Source organism: Poecilia latipinna, unplaced genomic scaffold (genome assembly GCF_001443285.1).
Source record: "Poecilia latipinna isolate Pla-1442-1.1 unplaced genomic scaffold, P_latipinna-1.0 Scaffold412, whole genome shotgun sequence".
Taxonomy (NCBI): Eukaryota; Metazoa; Chordata; class Actinopteri; order Cyprinodontiformes; family Poeciliidae; genus Poecilia; species Poecilia latipinna.
Window position 1 is genome coordinate 274,746 of NW_015113028.1, and position 25,585 is coordinate 300,330.

At 40.0% G+C, this 25,585-nt stretch overlaps 1 protein-coding gene across 1 annotated transcript; it reads right to left on the reverse strand.

Annotated features, from left to right (window-relative positions):
• Positions 1-1,435: 1,435 nt before the first annotated feature.
• tbc1d9 (TBC1 domain family, member 9 (with GRAM domain)) lies at positions 1,436-24,635 on the reverse strand. The gene is made up of 21 exons (XM_015037630.1): positions 23,907-24,635; positions 16,873-16,983; positions 14,768-14,886; positions 14,462-14,690; positions 13,642-13,903; positions 12,999-13,206; positions 12,618-12,824; positions 11,771-11,935; positions 11,546-11,696; positions 9,656-9,870; positions 8,784-8,901; positions 8,414-8,699; positions 7,918-8,047; positions 7,680-7,778; positions 7,465-7,533; positions 6,549-6,789; positions 6,399-6,464; positions 5,796-5,882; positions 4,872-4,940; positions 4,256-4,359; positions 1,436-3,945 (listed from the first exon to the last, which is right to left on the reverse strand). Exons 1-21 carry the CDS (start codon positions 24,025-24,027, stop codon positions 3,172-3,174), a joined length of 3,831 nt encoding a protein of 1,276 aa, XP_014893116.1. The 5' UTR covers positions 24,028-24,635; the 3' UTR covers positions 1,436-3,171.
• Positions 24,636-25,585: the final 950 nt, after the last annotated feature.

The window sequence follows — 25,585 nt, forward strand, 5'->3', positions numbered from 1 at the left end:
ACGCCCAACCATTTAAAAATGATATCCGATGTACTGTAAATTAAAGTATTCTATCATCTAAGGTTTTTAGTTGAGCCTACCCAACCATAATAATAAAATTTTGGAAAAAGAACATTTTTAGGAGATTCAAAGCTGTAATAACTTCCAGCCTTTTTAACTCTGTTTGGGACCTGAAACATTTTGAATCATTTCACTTAATAAAATTTCCCTTTTAATGAAAAGTCATATGAACTCGAACTCTTTCAACTGTTCCTTTCAGACAAACATAATGTTCGATGGATTAATAATTTATTGCTCCCTCAGGAGTCCAAAAAAGGCTTGTTCCCACCAGCCAATGGTATTCTGGTTTGGTGTCTTACTGAGCTGTGATTGGACGACTGCGACCACAACCCCCACAGACTTGGATATAGAGACGGATGAGTTTTTCTCACTATCTGACATACACACCTGGTGTGAGAGAATCAAGACTGAAACTCATTTGAAAATAATTGCTATAACATTTTATACATTTTAACTACAATAACTCATTTGGAAATTTTGAAACTGAGTACTTTAGTATTTCTTAAACTTATTCTGTAAACTGAATGCTGTTCTTAGAAATGTTAGTTTTTTTAAATGTATTGATTTTACTTTAAAAATGTGTGGACTTTGCTGTTTTAACTCAGTCTGTGCCAGATAAACTAGCCGTCTGTCCACAGAGCCGGCTGCAGCTGGAGGTGTTTGGTATCTTCACGGGTCATTAGGTCAGAGGTGGAGGGGCAAGCGATATCAGTTCATGCACCCATTAACTTTTGGGTTGTAACAAAAGTTATTCTTACAACCCAATTTCTAATAACTGGAAGAAAATAGATGGATGAAAAAGAATCCGTATCAGGGGTGTCCAAACCTTTTGGCTTGGGGACCAAAACTCTCAAGTTGAAAGAATCAGAGGGTCACAAATAAACACAATATTTTAATGTCATGAGAAAAGCAATAGGATTTCTGTACAAGAAATGTATAAATTGTAGATTTTAAGCAAAAAAAAAAAAAAAAAAAGGTTTGCAAAATAAAACAAAAAAAACCCATCTTATTCTGGATTTTTTTTGTGTCTTTTTAGTAACGGGAACAGAATATGGCTCAGTCTAGTTTAATTTTGACAAGCTTGTTGATCTAAACTGCCCAGGTTGCATGTTTTTTTTGTCTCCTCTTACTATAAGAAGAGATATTTAAAGTAAAAACCTGTATGGTTTTTACTTTGAAAGATGTGTCCACTGCGTGAACTGTGCCCAAAGGCCGTTCAGAATTGTTCCGAGGGCCGTAAATGGCCCCGGGCCGCACTTTGGACACCACTGATATCTTTGGGTTAAATAAAGGAATTCAATGCGAGTTCTGCCACTAGGTGGCAGTCACGCACAATTTATGGCAAAGTCTGAATAAAGCTCTGGAGGCAGCACTCTGAATTAATGACACTGATTTTAATTAGACGAGTGATACACAACGCACCAGAATCCAGAGCAGCAACATCTGGTCAAATAAATTCAATATATTTACAGTAGAAAAAAAAATCATGTGAAAATGCACAAAATAAAAAAAACACATGTCTGGAAGGACAAAAATGTAATAAAAGCAATAAAAGGCAAGCAGATGCAGTAGTGGGCTTTGATGCATTGTAAACATATAAGCTCTTCATTTTAGTGTAATAATACTGAAAGAAATTAAAATATTTTCTCTGTAGCTTAAATAAAATGTTTTAGCAGTTGAATAGAATCTGTCTATGTATTTGTTGTACAAGTTGGTTTCGTTTTTTGTCAACTGAAGAAAATAAATAATCTGCTAAAGTGACGAACAGCATTAAAGTGAACTGGAGTGTTTTCACAACAATGGATCTCTATCGCTCCGTCTTCTGGCTCCTTATAAGGACGTAGCAGCAATCAGAATTGCAACTAAAGGAAGCAACAGTTTGACCAGATGTGATAAGTGACGATACACACTAGAATATTAATGTCTGAGTTGGAACCGTACTGTACAGAACTGTGCAAAAGTTCTTTACAAGTTGCTTCCATGGAGTTGAACTTTCATATTTCCTGCTACTAAACTTTCAGTAACGGTTTCAAAGGTTACGAGAAGATCTAACAGCTCTGAAACAAAGTATAGAAGTGGTTTCAAGCAACACTACATGGGTGGACATCTACACGGCCTAGTTGTACAGAGATATCAGATTAATACCACTTATGCATATTGTCTTATAAAGGTACAGCCACTACTTATACACACTTGATTTCATCTGAGCAAACCATGAGCGAGTTTCTTCTCTGCAAAAACTCACAATCTTACCAAGTACGTTTGGTCCAGTTTCTTAGAAGTCTTGAAATTAACTTACAAGTAACTTTTCAGAAAGATATGAGAGCTTGTTTAAAGCCAATAATTTCTTAATATTGATGAAAATGTTCTAGTTCAACTGGCAGATTATTTCATTTCTAACTACGGGTTATAAATGAAATAAATGATTGCAATTTTCTGGCCGATTACAAGCTTTAAAAGTCTGACCTGCAGGTTCTGATTTTGGCCATGTTGCTTTTTTTTTTGTCTGAAATGTTGCTAAATATAGCAAGAAAGTCGCTGAGTTGGCAACAATGGGTTGACTGTTAACTGCCAATGTACAGAAAGTCGAGCCTCTCTCACTGCAGAGCAGAAGAGGACAGAGGTTGATTTTTAAACCTTTGCCAAGTAAATGAGATCGGCGGATAAGATCAGCTTTACATGTACGCGTCGGCCGATCAAAGATGTCCCATAATTAAGGAAATCAAGGCTGATTTATCAGTTGTTTTAAGTGAATAAATCTCCCAGACGAACTGGTACTTTCTCATCAATATTAAGTGATTATTTTCTTAAAACAAGCTCCTATATTTTCCTAAAAAGTTACTGGAAAGTTAGTGTACCTGAAATAAAACAAACCTAAAATATTTTTCACTAGAAATTGGACCAAAAATACTTGGTAAGATTTTGTATTTTTGCAGTGTGGTCTTCTCTTCAGACAACAGGATCTATTGATTTACATGGTAGGTTTTAAACTTCTGGTAAAATACGTCATTAGAAGCAGATTTGGTCACATTCTTTCACATATACACTTGTACAATTTTCTCCATAATCCTAGAAAATGTCACGGAAACTCCTCAGAACAGCTTTAGTCTTTCAGCCAGAGAGAGAGATCTCATAGTCACTAGTGGACAGCAGGGGGCGCCCGACTTTCCGCACGTTCTTGGCGTTGGTGATGCATGCCGCCACGTCCACCGGCTTCTCGAAGTACCGCACCAGAGCCTGTTCGGTGAGGACGGAGGCCAGGAACTGCTCGAAGGTGATGGCCCAGTCTTTGTCGATGCTGGTGCTGTGCGGCAGGCCGCCGCCGTTGGGAATCCTTCTCCGTTCGCGCTCCGAGGGCCGCTCGTCGCTGCACACCAGCACTGTGTCGTCGGCGATGTCTTCGCACTGCAGCTTCTCGTCCAGCTCGTGGGAGCCGGCGCTCAGCACCGAGTACGACGACATGGACGTGTCGTCTTTTGTTTCGTCGTCGGAGATGAGCATGGCGGACGACGTCCCCGTCTCCTTGGGGGACGAGTCTTCCAGCTTGATGTCCTGCATGGGCGCCAGCTCCTCGCTCACATCCTGCTGCTTGGCGTCCTCGCAGGGGCTCGGCTTGTCCTCCAGCTCCGCCGGGATGAAAACATCTCCCAGATCCGGAGGGTCTTGAGTGGATTTGAGATCCACCAATTCTCTCCTGCACAAACTCGACTCTGAATTTGTCTCCTGGCTGGGATCCTTCCGGCCGCAGGAAGTGAAGAGCTTCCCCACTTCTCCCATTTCCAGCAGCAGACTGGTGACGGTTGCAGTGGCGTGATAAAGCTCCTGCTCAGCTACATCCTCACTGAACATGCTGTAGAGTGTCTTACAGAGCTCAATGAACTGACTCTGAAAGACAGAAACAATACATCACAATTCTTATCATTACAAGAAATGTTCACAATACATGATAAACATTATGATAAATGCCCAAACCTAAACAAGGGTTGCTGGTGCCTATAGAGATTTACTCTACACTAGGGATCCATGGATCCACTTTTTCACTTCTGATACCGATATGTGAGGTTTAGTATCGGCCAATACCAGTTCGATACAGAAAAAAATTGCTGAATTAACTTAAAACACTTAATTTTTAAAGACACAGACATAAATGTTTACGATCTCTAAGCACAAAGCCGTTTCTCAGATCAAATCCTACCTGGTTCAGCTTTGGAAGGTCCTTTGTGCTTTCTCGTTTGGGCTTCGTCTCCTCGTTCCACAGTTTCAAGTAGTGACGGTAATCAGGAGTGCTCAGTTTCTTCACTGTCAAAGAAATTTAAAGAATCTCTTCAAGATTTTAAAATTTTAATTAGACGTTTGGTTCCATATTACAGTTAGAACATTCTATAAACACATTTTCTTGCTAAGTATTTAGTAAAATTGCCTTTTAAGCTTATAACTTTGGTCAAACATTTGGGTTTCCACAGACGTCTCACAATAGTTTTCTAGAATTTTAGCCCATTCCTCCTGACAGAATCTTATTCATATGAAGGAAATCATTTGAGTGCTTTAGCAAACGCCATTCTCTGGCTTTCTATGTTGCTTTTTGAGTCGTGGCTTCTTCCTGTGCGAGCGGCCTTTCAGGCAGTGTTAATATAGGACTTACTTCACTGTGGATGATGACACATAATTAGCTTCAGCCTGCATTTTAAGGTCTTTGGATCTGATTCGCCCATTCCCCATACAGACACATTCATCTCAGACACAGAACCTCCTTCTTCCCTGATGAGGTTTTTTATTCAGCATCTTTTCTTGTGTCCTATGATTTCTCTCACCTTTTTCAGTCTTGAACGTAACTCTGACGAAGCCGTCATCCTTCTCGCTTCGACCCTTTGAATCCCGACCTGAGAAGAGAAGTAATAAATAAGTAACCTGAGCTACAATAGATGGCTTAGATCGAAACATACTGATGTTTTAGAATGGTCTAGTCAAAGTCCAGATTTAATGCCCAAGGAGGCAAGACAAAATGTGTTTTTATTTATTTATTCACTTGATTTTAATTGTGTTTCTTATTTAACGGAAACATATTTATCTATATTTACAGACAAAGTGCGTTCACACAATATTGGCATTGTGTTTGTTTTTCATACATAATTCCAACAATTAACACTGAATTTTGACATATTAATTTGCAAAATTGTGGAAATGTTTGATGGGTTTGAATGAAGAAACAGAAAAGTGGTTGAAAAAGCAGCTAAACTATTCAAACTTTTGAAATACATTAAGGATAAAAAGAATGGAAAAGACAAAGTCTTTGATTACTAGTAAATCAGACATTTATCAACATATTTTATGTATATTGATGATTTTGATTATGGCAAATTGTTAAGATGTAACAATTAACTGATGTTTTTATGGTTTATAGCACTTTGAGCTGCTTTGTTGCTGAAATGTGCTTTACAAACAAACTTGACCCAAATTGAACAAATGAATCCACTGAACAGCTTCTGCTACGTCATCTAGTTGAATCGGCAGATGGAGCTTCAATCAGTCAGTGGGATTTGTGGTTGCATGGTTAACACAACTGCATCCTTCATGTGCAAATCACATCACCACAAAATCTGATTTTACTTTCTAACTGCCTGATAAAAATCTCCAGTCTGCTTTCCGAGTCTGTGTACCGATCTGCTCTGACTAAACCTGAAAAACAAAAATATGTGCGGCACAAAGAAGTGATCTGTTAGGAGGTTTAAACTTACTGATGGATGTTTCTGGAGTGATGTCTTCGAAGAAGTACTGAGTGGCTTCGAAGGCCGAGTCGGGCTCTTCTTGCTCATGAGTGATTTCTGGGGAAAAACAGTTTCTTTACAGAATTAGGCTAAAATGCAAAGTTCAGGGAGGCTGAAAAATTCTGTGTCTTGTTGAAAAACACCATAATCTCTACAGCAGTGCAAAAAACTAAACCTTACTGTCTGGATACTAGTACAAATAATTTAGTAACCTAGAAATAAGATAAATAGCTGCGTTTCTACGGGCCATATAACAGCACAATTTAACATTTTGAAAATAAATTATCTTCATAGAAACACATAGGTTCGTATCAAAATTATTTTATTTTGCAAAACTGCAATCACACAAGTCACATGAACAACAACCAGATTGTCACTGATGGCGGAAAGACAAATTAGAAAACAGGAAGTAGATGGAGGATGATTGCACAGCATATTTTTTAATTTGTTCACATGATTTTAATTGCATTTCTTATTTAATGGAAACACTTTGTGCTTTGACATCTGTAATAGAATGCAGCTACTGGTCAGTAGTATTAAAATATTATTTGTTGCTACTTGTCTGACACTCACCAGGCAAGACGTGCATCTTGTAGAGGAGCTTCAGCTTCTCTGTTAGATCCCCATGACACAAAACACCTGCAACACACAACATGGAGTTGAGAGCTGAGACAGAACCAACGACATCCAGAACGGATGTGTTCGTGACCCATCCCTGCTTACTCAGGCCGTTGATGAAGTCTCGGAAGTTGAGCAGGGCGTCTCCGTTTTCGTCCAGCAGACGGAAGAAGCGCACCGCCAGCGGGTCAGAGTGGGCTCCGTTGGCCCAGGGGAACAGCAGGGCGAACAGGCCCTTGAACAGCTCCACGTCGATGCGGTACTGCTCCAGGTACGGCAGGCTGGGGTCGTGGCGCTCGGTGGGGTTACTGCTGCTGCCCCAGTAACAGCTGCTCAGGTGCTCCGCCTGACGAAGACAACAGAAGAGGCAGGTACAAACTTTAAAAAATGCAACTGGAACTGAAGTGCTGCTTGTTTTGGCAAATTGACATCAAAAGACGTTTGGTCTGATTTAACTTCAGACAGTGAGAAATAATAGCAAAGCTTCAAACTGCTGATAATTATTTTAGTAGTTTTTGGTTTCTGTTTAACAACTTTGATGTAAGATAAAAACAAAAAACAACAAAAAAAACAGCATTTATTATTTTTCTGACTGTGAACTTTCAGTTATTTTACGGAGTGCAATACTGGTCACTTGTTTTAAAACGGCTTTGTAATTCTACGAAGACAACAATCATTACAAAGTTGAGATTTTAGCCTATTTAGTGCAGCTGTAACCACAAACAGTCGTTACTGTGTGTGTGTGAAAAAACAAACACAATTCTGCAGTGATATGTTAAACCTTCCCATTATCTGCTGAAAGCTTTGCTCTCTCACTCTCTTTTAATCCTCATTCCTCAATAACAACATTCACACTGAAGAGTGTTGCAGCACCACCTAATAGCGTTCAGAATGGTGATGTTGACTAAAACTTAAACCTTTTTCGATTAATCTGTTCTGGGTTGAATTTGTGGTAACCTTCTTTCTATAATGATCAAGTTTATATCTTGTGTTTTCTTACGATTAAAAAGTTGCGACTCACCTTGAAAAGCACATAAAGCTCCTCCAACTCATCAATACTGAAAGCCGTCTCTGTCAGAATAGTTCGAACCTGGAATAAAAGAGAACAAACCGTGAGGATCTCATCTGTAAAACGACACCAAAGCTTCTTTTACTTTCTACAGTTAGATTTAACGAGCAGCATGGAATAAACTCTGCGTGAAAAAGAAACTCTTAATGATTGCAGAGGTTTCTTACCACGTTGCGTTTGGTTGTGTCCTCAATGGTCTGAATGACCCTCAGTCTCTGTTTGAAGCGCATCTGTTCGATCACGTCTGCGCGGATCGAGCCGAATTTCTACCGAAAAGGAAAAAACACAGACATGAAGGCTGGATCTCCATCAGTACACTGCAAAAAACACAACATCTTCAAGTTATTGTGTTAAAAACCAGCCTTGCTAGTCAGTCAGACAGACACAAGCCGTCAGATGTTTTACCTCATAGGAGCTGCGGACCAGCTTGAAGATGTCAACCTCTGGATGTGGTTCTCCGTTGTCGGTGAGCAGAGAGTGAAGGTGAGGGATGGGAGGGAGGGTGCTGTCCTTGTTGGTCACACTGTCCAGGTACCTGCACACAGACAAAATGAGACCAATAAATGTGAAGTTATTTGGAAAACATAAAAGGTTATTTTCTATTAAATTAAAAACTGATTTTAATACTGAAATGCCAGAATCTGTAAAAGAAAGAAGTTTTGTGCTCTAAGGCTGAACAAACTGAAATTTGAAAGCTAAAGTGTTAACTTTACTGTTCTTGCAAAAATATGTGCACCGATTTATCAGCTTGCCGATTTATTGGTGCCGATCTCCTTAATTTTGGGAGATCAGTGATCAGCTGATACTTGCATGTGAAGCAGATCTTATCCACTGATCTTATCTACCTCAGCTAAGGCCTAAAAATCCCCTAGTAGCATCTCTAGCATCTCCTCCTCCTTACCTGCCCAGGACAGTCATGGCCTCTCCGTCGTCCTTGCAGCCCAGCAGCTGGTGGATGTTGGCGTGCAGGACAGAGAGCGCCAGCTGAAAGATGACCTTGATGCCGTCGTAGAAGAAACAGTCGACCACCACCACGGCGCTCTCGAACGGCATGACGGACAGGAAGAGGGTGAGGAACCAGGAGAGGGAGATGGTGGATATGACGCCCAGGTCCTGCATGCAGTCATACAGCTGTGGGACATACTCGCGGGCGAGCTCCTCGAACACTCCCTGATCAACCAGGGCTCCTAAACGTGAAGGATCGACGCCGTTACGTCTTCACACACACAAATCACCAAGTCAACAGTCCAGTTGGATGTGTTCAGACTGACCAACTACTCTTGTGTTGTAGTAGTCGGGCAGCATCCTCTCGCAGAGAGCCACCAGGAGCCAGAAAGCTTCTTCTTCTTTAGCATAAAGCAGTAACACAGATGTGACGATGTTCATGGCCTGTCGAGACAAGAAAGATTCAAAAACAGACCAGGAAGGCGAGCAGCTGCTGCTGCTGCGGCTGCGGCTGCTGCTTCAAAAAATCATTTTAATATGTCCCAATAGACACATGATCAGTATCAATAGATAATACGTCTGGTAGAATGTTCTGAACCAGTGTTCGGTTCTGGATCACTGAACTGCACAGCATTCTGGGAGATGTAGGCAGAGGAATAGCTTTAGCTGCTCAAACTCACATCTACCTTAGATAGGTTAGTGGAATCATCTAACTCACTCACTCTTTGGTTACCTAGCAACTCACTCACTCTTTGGTTACCTAGCAACTCACTCACTCTTTGGTTACCTAGCAACAACCTGTTGAGTAACTTGCGCTGCAGCAGTTTAGAGTTTCACCAATGTTCCTCATAACTGCTTAAAAATAAAAAAATAACTTTGTGGAGTGAAAACTACGGATGAAACAGGAAAGGTCACATTTGGTTGGCAGTATTTCAGATATTTAAAACAGAAAACTAATCAATAATTGTCGATATCGACTGATACAAAATGATTATATCATTTTTATCTCATCGTTCAGCCCAATCCAGAATGTCCCTTACGTTTTTTATTCGCCTTATTTATCAACATTTGATTCCGATCCAGTCTGATGCCACTTGATGGGGCCCGATATCTGATCCTGTGATTGGATAGCGACATCCCTCGCTGCTGCTGCTGCTGCTGCTGAGTCATGTTGGGATAATCACAATCGGGTCTTCACCTGACAGTATCCGATGTTGGGGTTCCTGAAGGCGTAGGCGGTCAGGACCCTGCGCAGTGCGGCGATGCCCATCTCGTTCTGGAAGGCCGGGTGCTCCGGCAGCGAGCGGTGCAGGTCCCTCTCGATCTCCTCGGTGGCCAGGTTGTACTTCCCCATCGATTTCTCCACCAGGTCTTCGTAGTAACCGGGGTGAGTCGTCATCTCGTTGATCGCCCCTGACCAGGAAAACACGCAGGATTTAAAAACTGAAAGCAGCAACATGTATGACATCTGAAATCATTTGCAACAAAATTACAAACATGCCTTTTTGTTTTCACATGCAGGTAAATTCAGAAACTTAAAGAATAAGGTATAATGTGTTATAGTGCAGACAAAAAGTAAATGAAACTACGATTCTGTTTTTGCTGCACTGTCAGATTTAAATAATTCTGATAAAAGTAAAATAATGTGTAGAAATCACAATAAAACTAAATATACCTTATGTAAATCAATATTATTTATGTTTTAGAAATTTCCACCTAAATTGGAAGTTTTTTAAGTTTGCGGCACAAAATCAGTTTTGTTCTCCTTTCATCTTTTCTCAGTTTATATGAAGGACCAGAAGCTGCACATTTAACACCAGATATAGTTCATATTAATAAAATGGCTTCATTTAACCTGTTAGTTCAGTAAACCTGCAGCTGTTCGTGCTCCACCTTTTTTTAATCGTATAGCACATCTCTGCAACAAGGCAGTTCAAAGTTCAAAGATCAGTGTGATTCAAACTGAACAGAGAACTCTGCCTCCTGCACTGAGGATGTGTTTACTCGCTAACAACTGGGTCAGGCCGTCTGTGACCAACCTACTTTCACTCAGGTGATGATCTGCAGCTGCAGGCATGAGACACGTAACTGTGGTTGTAAACTGAAACCTCTGGATCGTGTTCTTACTTGCGGCGTGTTTTGGGTGGTGAAAGATTTCGCTTCACGAGCCAAAGCTTGAAAAATGACACACTGCTGTTCCCTCTGATTCAGGTAAATCCAGCTGTGTTGGATTTTTTCCTGTCAGTTCAATAATATGCAACGTCTCCTTTTTCTATATTAACCCTTTAAAGGCCTGAAATTAACCTGACAATTGCCTTTAAAACTTTGAGACGTTTCTGGAAATATTTTGTAAAAGCATGTAGTTCAAACATTATGCAATAGCAAAGGCCGACTCCTGAGGTTTTCTTTAACATCTATCGTCTTTCTCAAGTCTTTTTGATCAGTTTTGTTCCTGATTTGTTTTAATCCAAAGTGACTTAACAGGATGACCTATGCCCAATTTTTATATCCAAAAGTATTCACACCTATTGACCTTTTCCACATTTTTTCACATTAAATCCACAAATTTTGATGCATTTTACTGGAATATTGTGACGTAGATAAACCACCGCACAACATTCCAATTTAAAAAGGAATTTAATGTTTATTTTGTATTTTTTATGCATCTTGATTATTGTGTAAACTGCAAAGCTGCAGCTGTAAATGCAGCAAAAAGGTGGTTCAATAAAGTATTAAACTCAATGAGGCTGAGCAGAGTAGAGCCATTTTCCTTCCACCTCATTATGCACTACTTTGTAACGGTTGAAAATGTAATCCTAATTAAGTACATTGAAGTTTGTGGTTGTAATGTGACAGAATATAAAAAGGTTGAAGGAGTATTGATGCTTTTTGAACAAACTGAATCAAGCTGCAGAAGCTTTAGAGAAACTTCTCCCAGCAGATGTTAAACTGTTGTCGTCTAATCTGTAAACAGGAAGTCTTCGTTTCATAAAACATGTCTGAAATACGCTTCAGGTTTCCTTTTCGTCTCAGTGTGTGGTTTCCAGCACGGGTTCCTGCAGGTAATGGGTTTGAATTGTTTGCCCACCTGAGAACAGCAGCCACAGCTCCCCCCTCATGCTCTCAGGGATGCCTTTGAGGACGAGCTCCTTCGTCTTCTCCGTGCGGTACATGCACACCCCCTCGCCGTACTCCGTGAAGTGGTTCTTCCACGCCTGCTCCTTCAGGAACTCCTTAGCCTGAGAGGAAGTGAAGATGGCAGGGTCAAAGGTCGGGCAGACGAGACGAGAGGATTTTTCATAATGGGACTCACCAGTTTGGGGTTAAACTCCTCAGGTGAGCGGCGGCGGTACATAGTCATGAGGGCCTCTGAGGCCGTCGGCACGCTGTTGTCGTTCAGGTTGAAGGTGCGTTCGATGTCTGAGGCCAGAGTCTGCTGCGGACTGCAGGAGAGCAGGGAGCCGTGATGGGAGTAAACCTGCAGAAGAGCAACATTTAAATGTATTTCTGAAAGGTGAGGCAAGTCAAAATGGACTTTTAGCTTTCATGCAAACAAAACTCCTCAGTGTTTTAGTAGTTTTTCTGGAAGCTTGTTCCAGATTTGTGGTGGATAGAAGCTGAATACTTTCTCTGTTTGGTTCTGGTTTTGGGGATGCAGAGCAGAACCAGAACCAGGAGACCTGAGAGGTTTGGAAGGTTGATACAACAGCAGCAGATCTTTAATGTACTGTGGTACTAAGCTGTTCAGTGATTTATAAACTAGCACCAGTATCTTAAGGTCTGTGAGCTGCAGGGAGCCAGTGGAAGGACGTTAGAACTGCTGTGATGAGCTCTAACTTCCTGGTTTTAGTCAGAACGCCAGCAGCAGCGTTCTGGATCTGATTTTTAGGCAGACCTTTAAAAATCTGCAGTAGATAAGATAAGCTGCAGTAAATAATGTTTACTGCAGCAGTAAACATTATTTACTGCTGCAGTAAATAATGTTAGGCTCTGCAAGTTCCTGAAACTAAAGTATTCAATCTAGAAATTCCACATTTATTCATTTCCTTGTATAGCCTCTTATTTATTTATACTCCAGAACAATATCCTGCTAAAACAGTGACTCCCTACTTTTTGTCAGAGGTAAGGAAGATCTGACTGAACCCCGACTGTGTTTTTACCTCGTCATCCGAGCTGTTCAGGCTGCCGTTCAGCTCCCTTTCCAGGTAAATCTTGGAGGTGGTTTGCTGCAGGAAGTCAGAGATCCTCTGCACCAGGAAGTCTCTGTCTTTCAGGTTGGCAAACAGAAAAGTCATGCGATTCTTGGTGCTGATGGAGAGCGGGCTAGGCAGAACGTTGGAGCTGTCTGCCTTCTCCACGATGGTCACCTGCAGGGCATTGAGACACATAAAAAAAACTAAATCATTTAGATCTTCCCAAATAAGACTCTCCTCAAATCACACGTTGTATTTTTACAACCTGCCTTCCCAAGGCTGACAGGTGGTGACACACCACAACATGCAAACTATTACAACATGACCAAACTGCATGTCCTTCCTCACCTCCCGCAGGGGGATGATGAGGCTGCACAGCGTCTCCTCCTTGCTGGTGAAGCAGATGTAGTTGGTGGACACAAACATCTGGCCCAGGATGTGCATCTTGTTAAACGGCGTCCACAGCGTGCAGTCTGTGTGTCCGTCCAGTTTTTCGTCTTTGGGCAGACGGAAGAGAGCCCGGTAACGCTCGCTCTTTGCTCTCGCGTCCAGATCTCTAAAAGATGCAAAACCTTTGTATTATATGATGTTTTACTGAGGAGTTTTGAAAAAGATTAAATGTTTTTGTGAAGTTTTACAACTTGTGTGAATGAATAGACCAACAGACAGAGCAGTGCACAGCAGCCAAGTCAAATATTTGTCTAGATAAGACGTAGCGACCAAACACGGATAATACAATTAATTCAAAGGCTCAGTTTATGTCACCACACCCTTTGGTTTCCTACACTGCAAAAACACAATCTTAACAAGTAGTTTTTGGTCTAGTTTCTTGCAGTATATCTTGCTTTTGTTTTTTTCCAAGTGAACTAAAATATTTGCACTAGAAACTAGATCAAAATGACTTGGTAAGGTTTTGTGTTTTTGCAATGTAAGAGTCTCTTCCACTGATATGTCATCCAGCGTTAGCGTGGTTGTGTTAGCTTTCTCGTACCTCTTCAGCGCCGACACTTTCTTGGGCGACTTCTTCTTCAGCTTGGGCAGCGAGCGGTCCAGTTCGAAGCCTTTGTTGTCCAGCAGCCGCCGCATAGCGATGTTGGCCAGCTGCTCCGCCAGTTTGAAGGTCTCGTTGATGTTTAGGAAGACGGAGAAGACGTGCTCGTTGGCGCGAGTGCTCACCTTGATGACGTCGGGCAGGAGGAGGGTGGCGCTCTTCTCCAGCTGGGTGATGTCGGCCCAGCGGACCACCAGTTTGGCTGAGAGTGAGGAAATGATACGGTTCAATTTTAGACATGACCAAGCTATGCTTAATGAAGGCTAGCTGTAACTGAACCTTGGCTTAAGAAACTTGCTCTCTTAGTTGATTGTAAACTAAGGCTGCATTCACACCAGCCCACTTTAATCCACTTGGACCAAACTCTAGTTTGTTTAGCTAGAAAGTCTGGTTCGTTTGGGGAGGTGTGAAAGCGTAATCAAACTTTGATGCAGACTAAATAAACAAACTCTGGTCTTCCTCCAAACCTACGTCTTGGTTTGGTTGCAGTGAACTCTTGTGCTGTTTAAATATATATGTAAACGCCAAACACACCGAAGGCAGCTCCAAAAGCAGAAAGTGGACTATAGTGCAGGGCATTCTGGGTAAATACAACCAACACAAACTCAAGAATCTAGCACTAAAGGTAAAAATGACTCTCAGTCTTTAAGACAAAGAATAAATCTTACAACTGCAAAAATCTGACAACACTCCATTTTTGTTTTTAAGCCTAAAATACGTACACTGCTGGGATGTATTTTGATACACAGATAATACACACCTTCTTTTCCCAGTAAATATGAGTAGAAGCAGATGTGGTTGATGCTGAGGTACAGCCATCCCTGCCGGGGAACCTTCCCCTTCCAATAGCTGCAGGAGTAATAGTTGACCAGCTTCTCTTCATCTGGCATCCCGAACAGTTTCCGGAACTTCGAACTCGCCTCCTTAAATTTGTCCGTGTCGTCGTCCTCTTTGACGTCATGATTCTTGTTGAACTCTGCGATTATCCCCTGCAAAAGAAACAGAAAATTGACAATTACAGAGGCATGACACAAAGGGGCCTTTCTGCATGAGGCTGAGGACTCACCTGCACTTTTCCTTTGACAAAGGTGGTGATGTCGTTCTCGTTCTCGAAGATGGACAGAGTCTGCAGCAGGTTGTGTTCGAGCCACTCCCAGTGCTCAGTGATCTCTTTCCGAGACGTTCCTGCAGGTCGAGGAGGACAAAAAAAGTTGGACTGTTACAGAAACACACTGGGCCTAAGGTGCCATCATGCTGCAAGGACAGTTGATTTATGAAATCCACTCCTTCATAAATCATGTGAAAACTTTCTCCATGTTTAAAATAACATTCTTCAGAAATTACTGCAAGTGAAAAAATATTAAGACTTAAAAAGCTCCAATAACCTGGGCGGATTTCTCTGCAAGTCATTAAAAAAACAACTTTGAATCACTTTCAGCATTCAGTCTACACCTACCATCAACTACAGTAAATCCTATTAAGTCAAACTAATTCAGCCGTCTTCACATGAGGTTCAGGACATTAGAATACTTCAGCTAAGGCAGTAATTTGCAGATAAGATGAAAATAATCAAAATAATCTATAAAAATAGTCTGGAGAACAGTCCAAATTCAATTCAATTCAATTTAGTTCACCGCCAATTCACAACTAAAGTCAGCTTAAGGCACTTTACAAAAAAAGAAAAATCATTTCAATTCAATCAGGCATTCATTTTAATTGATCCTTGTTATCAAATAGTACAGTGTGCTCAATTAATTATTCAAAGTAATTTAAAAGGTTTCCATCTAAGGAAATGACTGAGTCAATGGAGAAATATGGACCAACAGTGATATTAATAAAACTGAATATTTCCCTGACATTTCTGAAAGAAAAAAGAAAAGCTGGACAGAAATCTTTCCTTCCTAAGATTCTGGATAACAAAAATTATAGACGTTTGTAGGAGAATGGGTTGTTATCCAATTAAAACCAATTCAGGAGCAAAAATTAATTCAGTATTTGTTAGTTTTCTACAATAATTGTAGGAGATGGGTGTCACAATCTGTATGAAAAAATTACAATTGTATATCAGGGTGTAATTTTTCCAACCTAAAATCCAGGAGTTTGACCACATCAGAAATCTTTATACTGGACTTTAATATATAAAGAGAAATGTCAATATGTGGAAAAAACCTCAACAAAACCAGCAGTATGTTCATATTCTGGTGCCATGTTTTTATTTTTTCTAAAAACAATGAACAAAGAGTCTTTCATAGTAAATTCAATATTTGGCTTTTAAGCGGTTCAGCGAAGAAAACAAGACCATGAGAGCGAAGCCCTGGGGCTCTGAGAAACGGTTTCAGCACAACAGAAGAGCCAAACAGTCAGCAGGGAGTTTATCCAACAGACCAACTGAAGTCAACAACAAACACTTTAAACTTTCATTTCTGATCATTCTGCTCTGTTCTGGCTTTTTGTTTTATTTCAAATTAAATTCAGTTGATGCTGAGATGTGACAGTAAAACAGATTATTTAGGTAGAAACTGATCCCAGAACAGTGATGGTTGCCACACGCTGCAGCTAACAGCCCTTCATTTAATGCACTCTGACCACATTAGACATCAGATTTCTGGGAGGAGGAACAAAGAACTGGGAGGAGATGGAAAAAGAGCCAAATCTATTTTAGAGTCAAGCTGTTATGTTAAAATGTCCATTTCAGACAAATGACTCCATTTAATAACAAACTGGCTGTTCACCTGTATAAATAAGATTTTAATTAATCTTCATTTAATTAAAAAGAAACAAAAAGTTCCTGCCAAACGACGCAGAAAGCCGATCAGGGAAACATGCAACATGATGCGGATTTATGTGGCGAAGACGATATAACCTGCAATATGTGAACAAATACAAACAATGTTCACCTCAGCATCCTTTTAAAACAACAACAAGCATATATTACTGCCATAGCATGCAGGAAGGCATGGCTAATATTTGCCGTCCAACATTGCAACATTAATATTGCATAAAGTGATACTCCAATGTTGATAAATTTGTAACATATTATGCAACCCATTTCATTCAGCCTTTATCTGACTCCAAACAGTTAAAAATAAACTTAAAGTCTAAGTTGTGGCAGCTGAGTTTATTAATCTGTTTTGATAACGTGAGGTGTGGGAGTGAAAAATGTTCTCCTACCGTGAGCGATGATCCAGTAGCCTAAAGAGTCAGGGGTCTGGTAGAGGATCCGGTAAGGAGCCATCCGAGCGTTCGAGTCCAGAACGACATCCAAAGTCCCAACAAGCAAACCTGCAACCGCACAAAATAAATTATTAAACAAAATCCTGAAATCTTAAACTTCAGATTGTTCTCTAGCAAACAGGAGGGGAAAAAATATTTGATGCAAATTTTAAAACCGCAAATTAGCGGTAGACAAAAACAAAATTAGCTAAAAACATGTCAGTATTTTTTCCATTTCAACAGGAAGAGCGCCACAGTTTAAATTTCCTGTGGCTTCAACTTATGTTTACTTACTAACCCGTCGTCCTCTGCAATACCGTTACTGCCCAGCATTTTTCTAACAAGTCCTACTTAAATTATAGATGAGCTCTAACCAATGGCCTTATTAATAGTTAATAAGCCCTTTAATAATTTATCCATTAGTTGTAACCAATTAGCATGAATCCATTTGAAGTAACTGACTATTGGTCCAGGTTTGTGTGTTGATACGCCAGCGCTTCTCAAACTCAAATCTTCTAACTTAGCATGTTAAAAACGATAATTTAACATCAAGTTAATCCATTTGGGCTTTTTAACCCGTCTTATGCAGGAACATTTAAAATGTTGGCCACACTGCAAAGAAAGGAGAAATCTTAACATCTGACCTGCAGCAATAAAATGTTAAGTAGAAGCTTTTAAAACAAGAAGATGCAGACTCTGTTCAGGCCCACCAGATCCAGAAACACGGAGACAACTTTAAATCCGAAGCTTCCCCACAGGCATTACAGTTTCAAACTCGTGAAGAAGTTTTTGTGTAATTTCAATATTCAGTTTGTTTCAGCTCAAAGTTAAACCTTCAGCTCAAGTCACAGGTTGAAGAGAACTGAGAAAGCATCAAAAGTTCTTATTTTATGAAGGTATCAGTCAGGAGAAGTGTACAAAACCACCAATAGGAAAACAGTGACATAACAGGAACTTTACAGCTGAAAGGAGGCCGACAGCAACATCGAAGGAGCTACATGTGAGAACAACCTCCAGTGATGGTCACAGTTCTGCAAATCTGATAACAGCAGGGCTAATTTTGTTTAGCGTTTAGCATTTGTGCTAACCTTAAAATGTTTAGCACTCTAAGCTTTTTCTAGATTAACTCTAAAGAGCTAATTTATTTGGTTATTTTGTAAAAATTCAGTTGAATAAAGCCTGAGATCTGCTTTGAAATTTTGGCTATTGACTTAAGAGTTCTTCAAATAGTTAAAACGTTTATTTTGAAACAAAGACTTTATGCAGCAATTCCATTCCTTCTCCTCCCTCTCTCTTGCTTTTTCCCCTGTAATCATAAATACAAAATCTTGGGGCATTACAGAATATATAAATTATGTCAAAATTAAATTGGTGCTTTCACAGGCAGATATAACTTGAACTGAAGTGAGCATTTAGCATTAGCTTCTACTAAGTCATGTGTTTGTGTAGTACTTTCACATCAACTATCTTTTAGTTAGTGGTGCCAACCACCCACAGTCTCCTTTAAAATTCAAACATCAGAACCAAGTAGGTTTGCAAGACAAGATCCTTTCCAGGTTATTTTTGTTTTAAAGCTCCTTTGTGACAAATTGTATGACTCATGTAAAAAATGAGTAGGTGGGGGAGGATAGAGGAGACAAAGGAGGGAAAAGAAAGCAGCTTTATTAATGAAGGGAGCAGTTGGTGTGCAGGAAGGAAGCTCAGATTTCTCCTTAATCTTCCTTCTCATCTTATTTTCACCATTCAGCACCTATTTAGTTATGTAAAACAAAGCTGACACTCAACATTCTGCTAAAGAGGAAGCTGCTTTTGCATTCATGACATGTTTGACTACAGAAAAACAGCAAGTTAACGCCAAGTCACTGCTGATGCTTGCATGCCGACCTGAAAAAAACAAAAAAGGCTTGAAGGTGTTAGTGTAAACCAACGTGTGATAAGCTGATGCTTCCTTCAGAAATCTTGTGGTGAAACTTTGTGAAAACCTGCAGGTCTGGACTCTAGTTGCCCTGCATGAAACAACCAGCTTGATGGAGGTGTGAGTTGAGGTTTACTTCAGGAAAACCAAATGAGAATAACTGTGTCAGACTGCAGTGGAAACAAATAAGGTCTCTCGGTTTTTTCAGAAGAAACTTTCAGCTAAATCTGTCATATCTTAGTCCAGCACTTGAGGAATCGGTGTTCTCCTCTTCTGTGTTTGATGCCAAACATGAAGCCTGCAGGATTAACTCACAAAAACACAACGTGCTCCCTCTCACCACAACCTAAAAACCAGACAGAGAGACAACAAAGCAGCTCTAACAGTCCAGTTATCCTTTCTGACTGGAAAACTCCTGCTGCTTAAAAATAAACTCTAAGAAAAACAACAACAAAATCATATGACACTCTGATTTCTCCAAGACAGAGACAATCAGATGTTCCTGCTGCTCGAGCGAAACGAATCACATTCTGAGCTTGTTTTTCCATGTGGTGGAGGAGCAGGAAACCAGGCTCACACCATGCAAACAGTTACTTGTTTCAATTCACATTTTCGGTCCTCCCCCACAACTTGAAAAGAAAACAGAGAATCTGTGGTGGGTAACCACAAATGTCAACAATAAGCCCCCTGACCTGAAACTGATACAGAAACTGACCAAATTAGGCTACCTTCAGTAGGGCAATATACGTTCCCATCGTCTTCAACCATCAACATTCACTTACAACAAGTGTTTCACTGCAAGCTGAGGCCTGCAGAAGGAGAAGCATGATCCTCTGCAAACAAAAATAATCTGTATTATGAAATGCGGTGCAAAAAAAGAATAGTGTGCAATTTTATGCCGTGAGCAACCTTGTATTCAATTATGCAACAAATGACTCAACAGCCTGTGACTTAAAGCATTTACAGTGAGATCAAATGGGGTTTTGTTGTGTATTTTCCTATTTTGCTAAAAAAAAAAATTCCCCGCCTGCAGCTTTTGTAGCTTTTTTTCGTCAACGTGACGCCTGGAATATGAGATACAACAATAACATACCAAACAGGACTCTTTGACAGCCCACATGCAGATATGATCACTCGCTGCCTTCCCATTACAAATGTGTGAAAATCTTTGTTGATATTCTGCTGATGTTGAAACAACAATTTTTCAAACAATTGAGGCGTTTCCATTAGATATGACATTAAAATCACAAATAAATAAGCTTGTTCACTCGATAAGTTATTAAAAATCATGGCAGCGATGAATGTGAACAGCTACAGAATATATATAGTCATAATCTCCATGACTGTGACTTCCCACCCCATTTTACAGAACAGTTGTGGATTCAACACGTTCAGATGACAACTTTTTATGAGCTGTGATGCTGTGAGACTTTTGGTCGAGCTAGCTGAGATGTTCAAAAAACAAACCATCATCTTCCTACCACTTCCTGTCTTCTTTGTTGTTTTCCCCAGTAGTAACATCCAACTGTTGACTTGTGTAATGTGAAAAAAAAAGTGTTTCAATACGGTCGAAAGAAAAAACACCATTTTAGCGCAAAAACTATATTAAAAAAAAACAAACTTATATTTTTTCTAAATTAGCTTGTTTCTATTACTCAAATTTATTTTTGTAACTTCATACAAAGCTTCAATTAACTTCCCACTTTGGTGTCTCTGTAAAAGATCTTCTGTCTGTTGACCTTTAGTCACTGCTCTGACTGACAGGCAGATTTTCAGGCCTTAAATGCAAATCTGCATTCCTTCTCATGCCCTCATCTTGGCAAAAACCTCAGGTGGAATCTTCTGGGGAAGGGATTAAACATGGAACCGTGCACATTCAGAGAAAGGGCTGCCCCGCTCTAAATGTCAGGCTGGAAAGCTTCCAGAGATGATTACCATTTTTCTATTTCTCAGAGGCCACAGTGTCATAATGCTGCATCATGCAACCTTCTTCACACTTGATCGGTTTCACTGTGTTCTGCACAAACTGCCCATTCAGACTACATCCTGTCACGTTTTACGCCTGCGCTGAGCTCTGCTCTCGTGCTGATGGTGGCTGCTCAGCATCCATGCCAGCGTTGCCGGGCACTGCTCAGTAGCAACTGGCACGCACAGCAAGTCAGCAAGCACAGCTTTTACATAACCATGACATCATCCCCCGACACAACTTTAATATTGCCAAAGCAGAGACTGGGTTGGTGCTTTTGATGAGAGTTCAATAGATGTGGCACAAATAAAATGATCTAGTTTTATTAATGCAGCTTTAAAATTATACTGGTGCTATGCTGGTTTCCATTCTGGATAACAGATGACTCTAAAACTGTAATTGAGTATACAAATCAAACAATCAACTGGGGATCAGGTGATTAATTAGCACAATTAGCAAAGGAATGGGAAGACTACAAACAGTTAATTAATTGTCTGAACAAGTGTAAAGAGCTTTGACACCTCGAATAAAAAAAATAAACTGCAGCTGAAATGTGTGCGGTTTCTTCAGATGTCTAAATAAAGCAGGGGAAACGTGCAGCAAGAAAATTTACTCTCCTACAGCAGGAAAATAAGCAACACTTTATTTAACAGCTTCTCAGATTCAGAGGCTTTGGCAAAAACTATTAATACCAAAAAATATTTCCACCCATGAACTTCTCCACATCTTGTTTCTAATTTTTCTATAAAGTTTTGTTTAATCTAACCGTGTTAAAGAGTGTTATGTGGCAATAATGTCGTTATTTAACCTTTTGAATGACTGAATAAAAATAGTTACTGATTGAGGCTTAAGATCCGAACTGAAATCTATTCCATAGAAAGCAGAGAGTGAAGCCTGGAATGGCCACTTAACAGTAACTTTACTCAAACTGCAGCAGAATCTTTCCTTTTTTTTTGACAAATACGATGACCTGCATCATTGTGAATAAAGATCTGAAACTAAGGCCCTGCTATGGGGGCTGTTTTAATTTTTAAATGGTAACTTTTACACACAGAAACAGTGTTTCAGAGGACTCTAAATGTTTTTTTTTTTTGGACTATAACATGTTAATTTTGATTAATTAATAACAGATTTTAAAGTGTTTACCACAATTCCTTTTTAAACATACAAAAGTCCCTGAGCCGGAACCTTTGTTGCCTGTTTCTGGTACGCCCGTAAATTTGACGCACAAATAGCAGCGGCGATTGAGGAAGCATTTCTCTTGTAGAAGACAACGTTAGCAAAGCTAGCATCAACAGGAATCCAGATAAGTAGAGTCTTAAAGCCTCCTTTTGAAACATTTGCTTCAAATGTTTAGTTAGGTTTTCGTCATCCATTTATAGACTTTGGTCACGTGACAACCAGTCAGGACGCACGTCGGTAACAATCTGGTGTAAGGGCCAAGAAATGAAACTTGTACAATCCATTCGGCACCTGATATCCTCAGTGAAAACAAAATACATTCATCATTATCGGTGTCTATTTCTAGAGATTTTTTTTTACCCCAAAATAGGATTTAAATGTCATTTATTAGGTTAATCAGAAGGTAACTGGTGTGAAATATTGCAGCTAATAACCAGCTATAATCCACACCAACATGTTTTAGGTCAAGTCTTTAAGCTGCGATCGGTATTTTACTTTTTTAGTATAAAGGAACTGTGTCCAAATAGGTTGGACTTGGTAGCTGTTGCTGGTCACTAAGCTGCATCTGATTGCAATTAATCTGACAGCAAAGAGACAGCAGCAGTCTGTGGTCTGCTTGTAGCTGTCTGAAAAGATAACATCACTAAAATCACGACTTTTCTCCAACAGTAATCAGGGCTGGTATGAATGCATCCTTATGATGTTTACGCCCTATTTAGGACTTAATTAATCAAATTAGTTTGAATTTAGGCACGATTTGAATGCATGATGTGAATGCCAAGAGGACCGGCGACCGCTCCAAAAGAAGGAAGTGGACTAAAGCGTAGGGCATTCTGGGTAAATACAACAAAAAAAACGCGATATTGTAGAGCTAGCGGGAGAGATAAAATCTTACGGCACTCTGTTTCGGTTTACATTTTGTGAAGAAGGAAGTGTCTTCTTGTCTTCTTCAGAGGTTATCATGTCATTTCCTTCAGTAGGTCTTGGTGCAGCGCCACCACAGGCGAGGATGGGAACAGGTTGCTCAAAGGGTTTGGTTTGTTTGACACAATGCAGTGTGAAAATGATCTGCAGCAGCTGAAAATGTAACTAATGTTGCAACTTTGGTCCCCAGTGGTGCAAAAACACCCAGTTATTGCTGGCAGATGAAGACTAGTCTGAAAACAATAACAAAACTCTTCTAATCAGGTGATTTAGTTAAATGTTTCAAACTATACTCCTGAATTTTCTCATGCAGAGGTCTTCATCTGTGCACCAATACTCCAAAAACTGCAGTCTGACTTTTAAAGCCCCAAAATCACCACAGTCAGCTGATTCCAGGCCAGAAAATGTTCTGTGTTTCAACTCGGAGAACATCAAGATCTCAATTTATGAGAACTTTGGCCAGTTATTTCAATAACCTCCTCATCCTTCTGCTGCTGTTTGACCCATTTTAGATGGAGTATGCCAATGAGGAAGAGGAGGATGAGTGAGGAAGAGAAGAAGAAGGATGATTCAGCATGAACAAGCAAACAGACCGACTCTCAGGCTGTTTGGCAAACAGATCCCCTGTTATTCAGCCTCCGTAGCTGTTAGCAGCAGCACAGCAGAAAGCGTCATTGTTTGGGTAGGAATCTAATTTCTTCTGCAGGCAATATCCTTACAAAGTCCCCTGATAAGACAAAAATAAGTTATTTTCTGTGGAGGCTAATATAAGATTCAGCTTTTCTTACGCCTTGAGTTGGTTAATTTCCAAATCAATAAGCAGCATGACTGAGTTACTGAAGGTAAGGGGTGACCCCTTGCCTTCAGTAACTCATTGATTATTGATTTGGAAGTCACAGCTGATTGATCACGTGACCATCACCTGGACATCTTTAATTAATGGAAAATTGTCATATTTATCACGGTGATGTTGCAGAGTCATGGCAGCTCAAGGCTGGGACTCACCGGCCAGTCCGCCGCCTCCATCCCCGTGGCCTTTCCGTCTCTGGAGGATGAAGTACGGATTCGCTCTCTCGGTGATCCATAGCGCTCCCGCCAGCAACACATCTTCGGGAATGACCCACATATTTCTACTTATTTGTATTTTATTTTATAACAGAACCATTGAATTCACTATCCGGTCAAACTGATCCTAGTAAGTAATGTTTATTAAATAAAAAAATCAGCTATGGAGGCCTTGTTATTCACTTGGGCTAATATATATCATTTATAACCGTTTAAGACTTAATGATTGAGGAAAAAACACGCATTGAAAGCGCTACTATAAATAAAACGAGCAGTTCGGGCTCGGCTCGGCCTATAAACAAGTGCTGTTAACCAGCAGGTTCCGCTACCGAGTTTTAAGGAAAACTGTATTTCTTTAGGGGGCCGGAGGCAGCCTGGCTCGGTTCTCCGCAACCCGGGGAGCAGCGCTGGCTTTAGTCTTTGTTGTCCATGCCTCCACGGCAGGTGCGAATCAGTCCGCGGATAGCGCTTGTTTACAGGCGTTGTTATATTAGCTATCGGTCGATCTATCCACAGGAGTAAGCGGAAATGTCTTCCAGCTGTCGTGTCCGTCCGTATGCCGACGAATAGCCGCGATTTTAACCCCGAGAATGCGATAAATAGCGCTGCGGCTCTGCGCTCCTCCTCTTGTTCGGCTGAAGCGCCGCCGTTGCTGCTGCACACAAAGCGCCTCAGTATGGAAAACCGTTTTAGTATTTATTCGATGCAATAGATAAAGATTTTCCTACATTGGTGTCGGGAAAGGGACTGTAAACCAAACGAAAGCCATCGTAACAGAGAAGAACATGCGGTATATTTGGGAAAGGGTGACACTAAGTGTGTGTTACACAGAAAATGCCTCCCAAATTAAAAATCGCCGCCTTCCTAAAAAATAATGGCCTATCATAATTTGCCAAAATTAATTTCTTTTTTTTTTTGTTGCCTACATTATTTTTTTCCAAAAATTGATCCAGACAATTATACTTAGGAAGGTGACAAAATATTGTTTGAGCAAAATAAAATCTGATTACTTTCATACCAAATCCAATTTCCGATTTTAATTGGGGTTTTTTTCTCTCTGATCCTTTAAAAAGAAATCACCAAAAATAGAAAATATTTCAAAAAGCAGTTTTTTATTTCAGTCATACTGTCTGTTCATGAGACAATATGAATTTAAAGTTCAAATAAATTGGAGCTGTAAAATATGCTTGCTAAACAACATGGTAAGGCTTTGGCAAGCTGACGTTACTCTGAACTGTTGAAACACATTGGTGACAAAAAAAAATCAACTCGTCTTTTAGCACTCTGTTTAAAATGTTTTATGACCCAGTAGTGAGGACAAAACTGGAAGAGTGGGTTTCTTGGATTATTATTGATCCATTGCACCATCCAGCAGAATCCTGCTTGGCAGAGTAAATCTCTTCACTTGATTATCGGTTTAGTTTTGAACAGTGGCATTTGATAGAAGAATTGAGTGTTATCAGTTATAATTGATATAATTGATATAGTTATAGATATTGATATAGTTATAGATATTATCAGTTATAATTGATATATATATATATATATATATATATATATATATATATATATATATATATATATATATATATATATATATATAGTAAAAAAAAAATTTA